This window comes from Tachypleus tridentatus, chromosome 13, assembly GCF_004210375.1.
Source record: "Tachypleus tridentatus isolate NWPU-2018 chromosome 13, ASM421037v1, whole genome shotgun sequence".
NCBI classification, from domain to species: Eukaryota; Metazoa; Arthropoda; class Merostomata; order Xiphosura; family Limulidae; genus Tachypleus; species Tachypleus tridentatus.
Genome location: NC_134837.1, coordinates 120,875,530 through 120,890,595, shown reverse-complemented (window position 1 = coordinate 120,890,595; position 15,066 = coordinate 120,875,530). Strand labels below are relative to the sequence as shown.

The following is a 15,066-nucleotide window of genomic DNA, read 5'->3' as shown; positions in this document are numbered from 1 at the left end:
CTTGAATTCTTTGTTTGTTTGTTATTGAATTTTGCGCGAAGATACACGAAGGCTATCTGCGCTAGCCGTCCTTAATTTAACTAGAGGGAACGTAGCGAGTCTTCATCATCCACCACCATCTCTTGGGTTACTCTTTTACCAACAAATAATGGGATTGAACATCACATTATAATATCCCCACGGTTGGAAGGGCGAGCATTCTTAGTGTAACGGTGATTCGAACCTACGACCCTCATATTACGAATCGATCGCTCTAACCTTCTAGCCATGCCGGTCCCTACTGGATTTGTCGCGGTAGTTATTTATGACTGGAAGAACATGAAGATCATGGGACACATACAACAATCGTATAAACAAGTTTGAAAAAAAAAGATTTGCACAATAAAAGCACACCACTATGTATAAACAGATCTAATGGACCAATCAACGTGTCTTGTTGCAAGACCTGGTTATCTTAAATATTTTATCAAATACGACGTACTTCAACCCCCCATACCTAGACCTTGTTTCTCAAAAAATGAACTCTCCCATTATCAGTTGAAACTGGTTACTTACTCAACGAACACTGCAGAATTTGACCCTGATTATGGAAAGACGTTTATCAAAACCTGTTGGCTGTAAATTATATTGAATAATTATGCTTATTATACCACAAAACATCGTTTTTTAAAGTCATTGCTCTAAACATTTCTTGGACTCAGTGTGACATACATCACATACAGTTACTAAAACAGTTTTAACTCTGAATGATCTAAGAAAAATTCTTCTTTAATATCCTGTTCAATACAACTATAAAACCATTGATAGAAGATTTGCATCTTCATTCTAAAAGAAAACAGTTCTGTGTTATTAACCATTTAACAATGTACAACACTGTGAAGAAATTAAGTATTTTGACTTTCTTCGTGTTGACCCAGGCTGATGTCCATCATCACACAGCTTGTAATGCTGTTGGTTTACTGAAAGGAATAGTGGACTCCGTTACAGAATTAGTAGATCTGGCTAGAGAGAAGATTTCTACTTTAGAAGGTAATATATTTTACATAAAATATTTTACATTACACAAAACTTGAACTTCGATTAAAGGAACATTTAAATGTTAAACCTAAATGCTATATTGTTAATGTTGGTAACACTATATGTTCAGCTCTTTTAATATTTCCACATTAAAGTTTTTATCCGTTATTATATCGATGTTTTTTTCTGCAACCACACTTGAACGAACATTTCCAAGGCTTGTTGATGACAAACAAAACCGATCCTTTCAAAAATCTCTTTGTGTGACACAAACGACAGAACAAACGCCACCTCTACCAGAGGACTGTGCCAGTATCTATAAAGAACAACTAAACCGAACCAGCGGTATCTACGAGATTCAGCCACAGTTTTTGAACCAGTCAATCTTTGTATACTGTGATATGGAGACATCAGGAGGAGGGTGGACGGTAGGTGAACTAAACTTCATTTTGTGGTGTAGCTTTAGTTAATTCTGGGTTACAGGTTGTTTTCATGAGACATTTAAATCAAAGTTAGCCATTATTTTCATGGAAGAAAAAACTACTTTCTTGTACAAACTCAGTTATGTAGAAGATTTGGAAAATAAGTTTTAGGACCAAATCCATATTTGAAAAGATAAACTTTAAGAGCATGTAACGTTTTTGTTATAATTTTTTATCATATTTCTTCACTGATTCTGTTCATTAATATATGCTATTTTATTATATTTAAATATAACACGTGTTTTCACTTGGTAATCATTTCGTCCTAGGTTGTATAGATATATATATAAGAATGTGTATCTGTGCTTAACCTGACGCTTCTACATGATAATAAATATATAACTGTGCTTAATAACACATAGGAATCTACTCTTGAATTTATCTTGATGTTATGATGATACTTTCCTAAAATCATCCATGAAACATAAATTAAGATCATTTGAATAAGTTTTATTTTCGATTTCAAATCTTTCTTTTTTAGAAAGGTTTCATGAAAACAAAATAATGTTGAATAATACATTAATATATATTTTAAAGTTTCATTTTGATACTTATAAAACTTAGTTATATCAGTATTTCGTATTGTTTTTCTTATTTCTAGCTAATTCAAAGAAGAGGAGATTTTGGAAAACCAGTCGAAAATTTTTACAGATCGTGGGTAAAATACAAAAAACGGTTTTGGAAATTTAACCCAGGAGTTTTGGTTAGGTAAACCTTTATATATTTATCTAACAGTGATCAACTACTTATTTATTACCGTGTTATTTAGTATTATTTGATATAATTAATTATTTCCTGTCTTATAAACTATTTATTTATTATTTAGTACTTCGGCTACAGGAAATGACGTTATCTTCTCGTTGACCAATCAGGACAATATGGTGCTCCGTGTTGATCTGGAAGACTTCGAAGGAAGTCGACGATATGCAGAGTTTGAAGTATTCTTGGTACGAAGTGAAATAGAACTCTATAAAATGAGCTACAAAACGTATAAGGGTGACGCGGGTGAGTTTAAACTTTATTCCGGGATATAACATTCTACATTAGTTGGATATATGTTATTTATTAATTATTTTGACATTATTTTAGGAAATTCTCTTGCTCCCCACCACAATATGATGTTCAGTACCAAGGATAAAGACAACGATAAATACAGCGGAAGTTGTGCTCATAATCACAAAGGCGGATGGTGGTATAATTCATGTCATCGTTGTAACTTAAATGGTTTGTATTACACAGAAGATAAGGTAGATTCTACCGGTATTATTTGGTATGCGTGGAAAAGTGAACATATTACACTAAAGACAAGCGAGATGAAAATAAGACCCGTGGAGTTTATTTTTGGTAAATAAATAAAAATAGAAAGATTGTTTGTTTTTTGTGTGTTAAATGCTTATTTTCATGCAAATGTTAAACACTTTAACAAATATATGTGCAAAAACGGTTCGTTTGGGTTGAGAAAATATTTTACGTAGAAGAGCGGACAACGTTTTGACCTTCTTCGGCCATCGTCAGGTTCACAAAGTGTGTCTGTAGTAAAACTGACATTGACCACATATGTAGAAATTTAAAGTTCAAGATGAAGAAATATGGAAACATTGTACAAAAATATAAAGTAAATAAATTGGTATTAGAAGAAAACTGCCTCCCCGGAAAATGTTGGTAGGTTTTATACATTTTTGTTAGATAATACAAAAATGCGTAAAACCATATGTTATTTAGAAAACACCCAACAAGATCTGGTCAAATCCTACGTTAACACTGGCTTCGGTAAATATATGAACTGTTATTGATTTTAGTTACATTTTATTATAAATAGTGTTGAACACCTGCCGTAGTTTCTTATTATTCTAATGAGCCTACATATATGATCAAACAACTTTCTCTGCAATTGTGGAGTCATTAAATTATATCATAGAAATAAGAGAATATATGTTATGTTGTGGCCAAGTCAATCAATCCGATTGAAAATTTATGGGCTGAGTTAAACCGATTAACTAACGATCACAAACCAAACATGGAAGATGAACATTTTAAAGTACTCAAAGAAGGATCACAGTCAATTACCCAAGAACATCTGTTCAAACTCATTGAAAACATGTCACGTTGATGTGAAAGAGTTCTGAAACCAAAGGGAATTCCAACTAAATATTAACTTATGAAACTGATTTGGGTTATTTTGAGATTCATCTTTACGTTCGACTCGTAATTCTTATCACATCAAACATGATCGCACTTTCACCGATGGGGGCGTTATAATATCCAGTCAATTCCACTATTCGTTGGTAAAAGTACTCCAAGAGTTGACGGTGAGAGGTGATAAGTAGCTGCCTTTCTTGTAGGCTATCACTTATAAATAAGGAGAAACAACCCTCCTACAACAAGACGATCAAAAAAGTAAGCTTCCTACAATAAAACATAGAAAGACGTAAGCCTCATACAATAAAACAAACAAAGAAGTAAGCTTCCTAGAACAAAACAAACAAATAAGTAAGCCTCCTACAATAAAACAAAGTAAGATTCGTACAACAAAACAAAGAATGCCCGGCATGGCCAAGCGTATTAAGGCGTATGACGCGTAATCTGAGCGTCGCGGGTTCGCATTACAGTCGCGCCAAACATGCTCGCTCTTTCAGCCGTGGGGGCGTTATAATGTGACCGTCCACCCCCCTAATCGTTGGTGAAAGAGTAGTCCAAGAGTTGACGGTGGGTGGTGATGATTAGCTGCTTTCCCTCTAGTCTACAATTACTAAATTTGGGACGGCCAGCACAGATAGCCCTCGAGTAGTAATATATATCCTATGATAAAAGAAAGAAGTAAGCCTCCTATAACACGACGAACAAAGTAAGCCTCCTACAGTAAAACAAACACTTTTAGTTATCTATTATACAGATTTTCCGTTTTTACACTAAGGTTTCCCTATTAAAATATATTTACGTTTTAGAATGTTCTATAACAATATTATATACGTTTATAGCGAATATATATATAACACTATAAACCAAAAGAATGTAGACATTTTTTCCTAAAGAAATACTTATTTCACTTTTGCAATGTAAGTACTGTTTATGTGGACTCTAAGTTGAAACATTTAGTTTTAAGAGAAACACATTTTCAAATCATTACATATCAAACATTATTGTTTTTTTAATTGACCCTCACAGTTCTATAGTGTCATTACCATCTCTTACGATAATAACACCTCCAGTATATATATTTAAAAAAGCGGAAAATTGTAGATGTTGACTAAAACTATATTTAGAAATTATAAACCTTTGTCGGACTCAGTGTTAAAATCATCAGATTCAGTTACTAACACGTTTCTAAGTTGTAGTAATTTAAGGAAATCACTTTTTGGATATCCTGTTTAATATAGCTATAAAATCATTTAACAATGTACAACACTGTAAAGATATTAAGTGTTTTCTGTTTGATTGTGTTAAACCAGGCTGATGTCCATCATCACACAGCTTGTAATACTGTCTTGTCACTGAAAGGAATAGTGGACTCAGTTACAGAATTAGTAGAACTGGCTAGAGAGAGGATTTCAACTTTAAAAGGTAAATATTTAATCTGAAGTATTTAAGTTTACGGAAAACTTGAACATCGATTAAAGGAACATCTAAAAATAACTATTTGTCAAGTTAGAATGTTAAATCTAAATGTTACAATGTTATTGTTCTACAACCACACTTGAACGAACACTTTAATTGATTTTTAATGACTAAGAAAACCGATCCTTTCAACAATCTCTTTATGTGACACAGACGACAGACCAAAAGCCACCTCTACCAGAAGACTGTTATAGTATCTATAAACAACAACTAAACTGAACCAGTGGTGTCTACAAGATTTATCCACGGTTTATGAACCAGTGGATCTCTGTATACTGTGATATGGAGAAATCAGGAGGAAGGTGGACGGAAGGTGAACTAAACTTTGTTTTAAAGTGAACCTTTATTTTTAATGAAAATTTATTTGGAATTAAGGAACTTTTACAACTTGAAAAAATAGTTTATTAAATACCTGATTATTTCGAATAACTTGTAACTGATTATTGTACTTTTTCATTAAACTATTTGAATTATCACTTTTAATTTCAGAGTTTGTGAGACATGTTTTCACTTGGTAATCATTTCATTTTAGATTATTTACCAACTGATAATTAAATTGACCATCACATTATAACACCCCCATGGTTGTAATGGCGAGCATGTTTGGTGCGACCGGAATTGAACCTCGCGTTCCTCAGATTACGAGTCGAGCGCCTTAATGATTTGGCCATGTTGGGCCTCGGAGGATTATCAAGGATAATTAAGTCGAGGATATACAGAGTATGACGAGTGAAATAGAACTCTATAAAATGAGTTACAAAACGTACAAGGGTGAAGAGGGTGAGTTTAAACTTTATTCTAGTATATAACATCCGACATCAGTTGTTTATGTTTTCAGGAAATTTTCTCGCTCACCACAAGAACATGATGTTCAGTACCAAGGATAACGACAACGATAAAAATATCGGTATTTGTGCTCAAACCTACAAAGGCGGATGGTGGTACAATTCATTCTATCATTCTAACTTAAACGGACTGTATTTTACAGAAGATAAGATAGATGCTACCGGTATTAGCTGGTATTACACATTAGAGTAAATACATGGCAAAAGATATTAGGACATAATTATAGGTGGATACCCTTAATTTGTGTTTATTTATACATAAATATCAACAAACGTCACAAATGTATATACAAATTTCATCATTTAAAATATTAGGGAAATACAAAATAAGGTGTACGAGTTGGATTTAGAAGAAAAAATTCTAGTTAAAATGATTTTGTTATGTACGAAATAAATAATTTCTCTGTGAAAACGTTTGTTCATTAAATGTTTATATTCTGTCCATATCTTACTTAAAGGCGAATTTTTGTTAACCCTATAATTTATATCTGGTATATTATATTATATTGTTTTGTAACATTTGTGATGAAACTGTCAGTTGAAATAATCATGTTTCTTACCCTACAGGGCCTGGCATGGCTTAGCGCGTAAGGCGTGCGACTCGTAATCCGATGGGCGCGGGTTCGCGCCGCGTCGCGCCAAACATGCTCGCCCTTCCAGCCGTGGGGGCGTTATAATGTGACGGTCAATCCCACTATTCGTTGGTAAAAGAGTAGCCCAAGAGTTAGCGGTGGGTGGTGATGACTATTTGCCTTCCGTCTAGTCTTACACTGCTAAATTAAGGACGGATAGCACAGATAGCCCTCGAGTAGCTTTGTGCGAAATTCCAAAAACAAACGTACCCTAAAAATTATTTTGTGAAAAAGGCTTAGCTAAATCAGGCAGAATTCTAAAATAAATATTTATTTATGATCTTTGAAGTAACAGAAAATTCACGAAGTAAAGTTTCAAAATAATTTTAAAAGTAAATTCCAAATATTTTTACTGGTAATATACTTTTCTATCAAAATGTAACGTTTTATATTAATCACGTTTATGCGAGCATGTGTAATATAAGTGTTGTGAAGTTACTGGAATTGTTTCATATCTTACTGATAATGGAAATAGTGTTATGTCAATGTAAATATCTGTAAACAAGAGTCACGCGCCAATTATTGAATGGTGCCACAAAAACAAAAAATCTATAAATAATTTCACACTTTCGTTACTGAAGATTCAGACAACTTATGTACAAGAACCATTTCTTTATAACAGAACATAATTTTAAACAATACTAATCTACTTACAACAAGAGCACGACTTTCACTAGAACTGTACGTGAAGATTTATCAATTTCACTGTAATACTGATAAATCAGTGTGTTTTTTCTTTTAACAAAGCCACAAAGGCTATCTGCTCAGCCCACCGAGGGGAATCGAACCCCTGCTTTTAGCGTTGTAAATCTGGAGACATACCGCTGTACTAGCGGGGGGCACTGATAAATCATGAAAACAATTATTCTTGTTAATAACCGTCATGTTTTTACAGTTTACAGTATTCTAGTTCTTTAAAAATTTCTGAAAGGATTCACAAATATTATCAAATTAATTAATTAATTTAATATCCTCTGGACTCTGGATGTGGCAATGAATGAATCGGTGATGTGTTCCACACGATAACGTGATCTGCATATATTGAGAAATGAGGGTATATATTAGCTTAGGTGTATGCCATTTGGGAATAGAAAGTAGGGTAGTGGGCAGAGTAAAGACCCTGGAGATCTTCTGCATTTCGACGAGCTGTTGTTGATATTATCCTTAACAGTTCTATTAATGATAATGGAAAAGAGCCACCTGGTGATGGGGATAAGGAACTTGTAGCTAGTTAACTGATACTTTAGAGTATTGTGTCAGACACTATGGAATGGTTGCATTACATCTACAAACGCTGCGACTGTGAAGTGGTTCTGGTTGAACAGTTGGTGTATCGATTCTTCCAATATTACAAGATGATTGGTTGTCTGTCTGTTTTTTGTACTCACGTTCTGTTTATTGTTGAAGATGTTATTGGTTCACAAATAATGTAACAGTGCGTTGGATATGACTTTGTCCATGAGCTTACATAAGTTCATGTTGTGTTTTAAGGAAGTTTTTTTTCTCTCTTAGATATAGGGCACGCAAAATGATTACTGTGTTCATGTGATAGGAATGAAGGGTTAAAGAAACAATAATAATAAATAATAAAGTACTGGATATACATATATTGTAAGTCTGGGTAGCTTAGGCCCAGGAAGAGCCACAGAAAAGTAAATAATTCAATTCAGTTTGGAACATTTTAAAATTAAAATGACTACCATACTTTTCTTCTTCTTCGTCACTGCTGTATATGATGTTATATTACACGGAAAAAAAAATAAGTTTATTCGGGGCTAGTCATATTTCAATAATTACTTGTTGTTTGACAGATCTCCCAACATTATATTCCGTTTAACTTTATATAGATATTTGATTACCGAAATCAGTGAAACCTATAATTTAACTACAAAATAGATTCTGTAGAACTGAATGTACCAACACACAGGGCCTCAGGTTAATTACAAGACCTAACATCAGAACTTTAATTTGGAATTAGAAATGAATATAAATAGTTTTGTATATAATAATAGTGAATAAAAATGATATAAAATTAAATATTGTTACTTAGCACAGTTATATTTTCATGTAAGAAGATGAAGAATGAGCCAGAATTTCGTCAAATAATTTGATCACAGCCAGCAGTTATCTCAACAGTTTATTTTCAAGACTTCCTTGTGAGTTCTGCTTGAACTATTCCTACGACACACGGGAATTATTTTAAATATGTTATTTCCAGATTATTTATGGAACAAATGGACTACGTTATTGTTACTGCGTTTTTTAAATTTTTGCGTGCGTACAAAGTTACTATGCTGTAGCTTAGAATATTTAACGAAATATCTTTCTGTCTGTATTTGTTACACTTATTATTATTAGTTAAGTATAAAGAAGATATGTGTAATATAATATCCAGATATAGAATATTCTACGATTTTCTTCCGTACTATTAATTAAGGTTCTTTCACGTGTGTAAAATATTTACAATTATACATTAATGTTTGGTAACCACTAACGTTACTCAGTTTATTTCACGAAGTAGCTAATATGGCTACAGTCTGGATATTTAACATTACCTTCCCTTTTATACATCCAAAACCCTACTAACGTATTTTTATTTTGAAATCACAATCGATGTTTGACTTTTTACCTATATTATATTACCGAAAATATGGGGTCCTTCTATTCCGGTTAGTAGGATGTACCTCTGACCCACATCCTCTAGAGCTGTTCTTGGAAGAAAGGTTTATTTTGATACTTGTACATACGTTCATTATATGACACAAGAAAATTTTTATACAACTTTGCTATCATCAATACAAATCCATAACTTAAGACATTTTACTGGTGGCTGTTGTAATGCAGTGTAATCATTGCTATAAATAGATTGGTTTTAAAATTATTCTACTTATTCAGGATGGTAGTAATGCCGTCATTACTGACACTGATTTTAAACGTTTTGAATCGTTTGTTAATAAATATTATAATAAATTTGTGTGAATTTTAAAAACGTATTTATGTGTTTTTGTTTCAATGATTTACACCAGCTTCACTCAATATTCCGTTGATAGGTTACAAGGAATGTAGGTAGTCAAAACGACTCAAACTTAATATTTCAATATTGCTATTTGACCTTTACACTTATAACAACGAAACGGCCTGAAATGGGGAACATTAATAAATGTTTTCTGATAATAACAAAAATTCGAGATTTATTGCAATATTCTTGATTTAGGTAAAGATGTAATATTTAGAAAATATGAAAAAAACTTTCTTACAATTGAAGGTTCTAGGTTATATTTTATAGAAACACCAAAATCTTTAAAAGATTCAAACAAGTTAAATCTGGCAGGTAGAAAACAGTCAGTATTAAGTTGGTTTCGTTTCTTCGTTATATTGTTAAACATTTTAACACGGCGCCATCTGAAGGTGAAAATTTCTAGTGATTGTACAAACAAAACAGAAACAAAAAGAAGAAAATATATTATGTAAAAATTCTATGGTTTTTTAAACACATTTTATATAAAGTACTTGTGGACAATAAAACTTAAAAAATAAATTATTTATTTATGACACATATATTTCAGGTTCTTCAGAACACATTAGAATAAAATAGCAGTCGTAAACATTCACCAAAATTACTTTATTTCTTTGTGGTAAAATATCGACTTAAATATAATTACACACAGATAAAAAATAAATCATATTAAAAATATCTGTCTATCTTGTCTGTCTATCATCACGTATAACGTAAAATATAATTTTGCAAAATATATTTAATTTTTATTTATTATTTATTGACCTATGATAAACTTCACAGGTCTTATTTTCATTTTGCTTGACTTTAGTGTAACGTGTTTACTTTTCCAATCATACCATGTAATACCAGTTGTATCTACCTTATCTTCTGTGTAATACAAACCATTTAGGTTACAACGATGACATGAATTATACCACCATCCGCCTTTATGGTTTTGGGCACAACTACCGCTGTTTTTATCGTTGTCTTTATCCTTAGCACTAAACATCATGTTGTTGTGAACAGCTAGAGAATTTCCTAAAATAATATGAAAATACTTAATAAATAATATATAAACAAATAATGTAAGATGTTATATCCTGGAATAAAGTTTGAACTCACCCGCGTCACCCTTGTACGTTTTGTAACTCATTTTATAGAGTTCTCTTTCACTTCGCACCAAGAACTCTGCATATCTACGACTTCCTTCAAAGTCTTCCAGATCAACAAGGAGCACCATGTTGTCCTGATTGGTCAACGAGAAGATGATATCATTTCCTGGCACAGAAGCAGTAATTAATAAATGAATAGTTGATAACACAGTAAGTAATTAATTATATCAAATTATAGTAAATAACACAAAAAGATATAAGTAGTTGATCACTGCTAGATAAATATATAAGGTTTTACCTAACCAAAACTCCTGGGTTAAATTTCCAAAACCATTTTTGTATTCTACCCACGATCTGTAAAAATTTTGAAATGGTTTTCCATAATCTCCTCTTCTTTGAATCAGTTATAAATAAGAAAATCAATCAGAAATACTGAAGTAACTAAGTTTTATAATTATCAATATGAAACTTTAAAATATATATTCCTGTATTATTCAACATTATTCTGTACAAAATATGTGGAATCTGTCTGCAAAAATATTGATATGTATTTTAATTAAAACAAAATTCATTATTATGATTTGATCTCCAATGACACAGTGGTATGTCTGCGTCTTACATTGTTAAAACGATGTGTCGAAACCCATGGTGGTCAGAGCACAGATAGCCCATTGCCTATCTTTGCGATTAACTCATAAGAAACGTATGATTGCTGAAAGGATCGGTTTTGTTTGTTATTAACAATCGGTAGAAATGTTCGTTCAAATGTGGTTGTAGAAAACACATCTAAACAGTAACGGATAAAACTTTAATGTGGAAACAGAAAAGTAGTTGAACATACAGTGTTACCAACAATAATATTGTAACATTTATGTTTAACATTCTAACGTAACATGTAGTTATAAATATTAATTTACTCGATGTTCAAGTTTTCCATTAACTAAAATACTTCAAGTAAAATATATTACCTTCTAAAGTAGAAATCCTCTCTCTAGCCAGATCTACTAATTCTGTAACGGAGTCCACTATTCTTTTTAGTGACCCAATAGTATCACAAGCTGTGTGATGATGGACATCAGACTAGGTCAACACGAAGAAAGACAAAATACTTAGTATCTTTACAGCGTTGTACATTGTTAAATGGTTAATAACACAGAACTGTTTTCTTATAGACTGAAGATGTGAATCTCCTATCAATGGTTTTATAGTTGTATTAAACAGGATATCCAAAAAGGGTTTTCCTTAAATTACTACAAGTTAGAACCGTGTTAGTAACTGTATCTGATGTTTGTCACACTAAGTCCAAGAAATATTTATAGTTTTCTAGTTATGGTTCTTGTCAACATCTGTAATTTCTACTTCTTTTTATAAACATTAGAGTTATTATTATCGTAAAAGTTGTTGTCTGTTTTTTTATTATCTTGATTGTTTGTTTTTTGAATTTCGCCCAAAGCTACTCGAGGGCTATCTATGCTAGCCGTCCCTAATTTAGCAGTGTAAGACTACGGGGATGGCAGCTAGTCATCACCATCCACCGCCAACTCTTGGGCTACTCTTTTACCAACGACTAATTGGATTGGCCGTCACATAATAACTCCCCCACGGCTGAAAGGGCGAGCATGTTTGGCGCGACGGCGATCAAACGCGCGACCCTCAGATTACGAGTCGCACGCCTTAACACGCTTGGCCAAGTCGGGCGTATTATCATGATATTAATGATGCTGTAGAACTTAATATAAAGTTATGAGATTTCATTGTAAAAATAAAAATTTGTATTACGAAGAACATGTTTGTATATTTTTTACCGCTTATAGTTTACGTGCTAGTTAGTGAGTTTACTTTGGTTTTCGTGCTGGAAGTTTTTATCTTAGTATGAATATAGCAGAAGACAAATAAGTACTATAAACCTATTTACACGTAAGATGTGATGTGATATTTTCCAGAATTTTCCCGCCCTTAAATCATACATTTCTACAGAAGTAGAACAAAAACTTGGATACGTTTGTTTGTAACCAATTTTAATAACGTACACAAACACGTTCAAGCATAAAGACTGTGATTTTTTTACCTTAAATTTTTTTTAGATTTGTCTAGAAACTTACTTAAGAAACACTAAGATTTGTAGGTTATTATTATTATTTTTATGTTAGGGTTAGCTTAAAGGTGTCGATCTTTAAATAAAATGTGAAATAAATCATACATAAAAAGATCCAAGTGTAAACAAGATACTTTTAAATATTACAGTGATATTTATAATCTATTAATGACTGTATTCTTCTTTCAGTTATTAATCGTAAGATGGAAAAACCAATTAAATATAACAATATAACAATATCTATACATAGTCATTGAACCTGAAATGTTAAAGTACAGTTTATCGTTACTTTCTACTGTAGTTCTTATTTTATCTATTAACTGTATGTTTCATTATTTCTGTTCTATGTCTTTCACAACTTTTAATTTTCAATATTTAATGTCTTTAAAAATAGGTGGCAGTTCATGTAAAAAGTATCTGAAATGTCAATAAATTATCTGACTTATTTTAAAAATTAATAATTTCACAATTATCATACATAGAACACTTGTTTTATTTAACTTCAGGAACAACTTATAAGGTTTTCCCTCTTTTCCGTTGTTGCACTACACTAAAGTTCGGACGAACAGAAAGATGGTTTAGTATTTTTATCAAACAACATGAACAGTTTATCAGTAGATTCACGTAATCAGAGATTAACAATTTCCAAATTGAACAGTCCACATAAGTGGTTGCAAAAATCAGCCTCCCATCGAGTGCAAAAAATCTACGCCCTTGATTACAAACAATTAACAAATATTAAATTATTATAATTTATTCAGAGTAGAGAAACGTTTGAAATTATTTTTATAAATATATTAAAACTGGAAATACGACAACAAAAAACTGAATTTAAAATATAATTCTAATTCGTAGGTACAGATTTACCTGAATTAAAGTATTGGAGTTGTTACAAAATTTGTCAAAAAATTCTTTAGGCGACAAAGTCGGGGTGATCTGTTTCTGATATACTTTTATAGCATTTCTCTGTAGTTTAAACATAAAAACCCAATGTCAGAAACAACCAAAGGTAACTTATTAATAGAATTACAGTACTGTAAAAGATTTTATAACCAACGTGTTAGAAATAAAGATATATACTAGTGGATATATTGGAGAAAAAAATAAACACGTCTTTCATTGATATAAAATTATAAAAAGGTTCTCTTTTTTCACACTAATCTATTCAATCATTTACATATAAGTTAATAGTAAAACAGTTGTTTATATTAAGTGTAACTAGATTTTTAGAATCATATTACACAGTGAATCTATGAAAAATTTGAACAAATTTTAGTAGCAGTAAAACACATATAATAATTATTCATAACACAGTAATAATACGAGCTTAAAAGTTTCCTTAATATGTCTTACTCATTATCAAAATAATACATGTATACTACAACAATATTTAATTACTTGTCAATACACCAGTGTAACCACAATAGAAACCTGAAGTATTGCTATGGTAACTATAACTATAATATAGTACAAGTGTAATAACTACATGTAATTACCACAAAGTAACCGGAGGAAGAGATTTAAAGTGTAACTAATGAGATTAACCGTAACACACACAACAAACAAGAAAATAAAAGTAACTAGGAGAACTTTATTATACATTCTGTCAGTTTTATGGTGATATTAACGACTGTTGGTGAAGAACCAGACTGAAATTATACCGTACCGACAGATGCCCATCCAGACTGTATTACCACAACTGCTGATTTCTAAAATAATTAATGAACAAATGTAGAAAGGTTAATGCACATATGTCACGTATTGTCACAGCTACAATTTCTCAATACGTGTTATTATGTCTTCTTCATTTTCTCTGTTGAATGTGTTATTATCTAAACATAAATAAAAAACTAACGAACATTTTTCCACGTAACGTTACATTAAAATATTTGTTTTTCCTGTTTAATACATGAATACAATATCAGTAGAGAAACATTCTTGTAAAAATGAATACTTTAGGGTCTATAAATATGTTTAAAAGTTAACAAGTCATGTTTAACATTAACATTAAAATTATTAACTGTAGACAACAACTCTTACAGTAATAATAACTCCAGTGTTTATAAAAAGAAGCGGAAAATTCAGATGTTGATAAGAAACATATTTAGAAATCTATAAACATGTCTTGGACTCAGAGTGAAAAACATCAGATACAGTTACTAACACGGTTCTAACTTGCGGTAATTTAAAGAAAACCTTTTTTTGGATATCCTGTTTAATACAACTATAAAACCACTGATGAAAGATTCACATATTCGGTCTATAAGAAA

At 31.6% G+C, this 15,066-nt stretch overlaps 3 protein-coding genes across 3 annotated transcripts; 2 read left to right on the top strand and 1 right to left on the bottom strand.

The window, feature by feature from the left end:
- The first annotated feature begins 584 nt into the window (after positions 1 to 584).
- On the top strand, positions 585 to 2,374 carry LOC143238809 (techylectin-5B-like). The gene is made up of 2 exons (XM_076479358.1): positions 585 to 1,445; positions 2,101 to 2,374. Exons 1-2 carry the CDS (start codon positions 1,140 to 1,142, stop codon positions 2,209 to 2,211), a joined length of 417 nt encoding a protein of 138 aa, XP_076335473.1. The 5' UTR covers positions 585 to 1,139; the 3' UTR covers positions 2,212 to 2,374.
- Positions 2,174 to 2,869, top strand: LOC143238810 (techylectin-5B-like). The gene is made up of 3 exons (XM_076479359.1): positions 2,174 to 2,207; positions 2,340 to 2,504; positions 2,589 to 2,869. Exons 2-3 carry the CDS (start codon positions 2,378 to 2,380, stop codon positions 2,849 to 2,851), a joined length of 390 nt encoding a protein of 129 aa, XP_076335474.1. The 5' UTR covers positions 2,174 to 2,207; positions 2,340 to 2,377; the 3' UTR covers positions 2,852 to 2,869.
- Positions 2,870 to 9,618: 6,749 nt separating this feature from the next.
- LOC143239865 (techylectin-5B-like) lies at positions 9,619 to 11,837 on the bottom strand. The gene is made up of 3 exons (XM_076481457.1): positions 11,670 to 11,837; positions 10,712 to 10,867; positions 9,619 to 10,627 (listed from the first exon to the last, which is right to left on the bottom strand). Exons 2-3 carry the CDS (start codon positions 10,827 to 10,829, stop codon positions 10,365 to 10,367), a joined length of 381 nt encoding a protein of 126 aa, XP_076337572.1. The 5' UTR covers positions 10,830 to 10,867; positions 11,670 to 11,837; the 3' UTR covers positions 9,619 to 10,364.
- Positions 11,838 to 15,066: the final 3,229 nt, after the last annotated feature.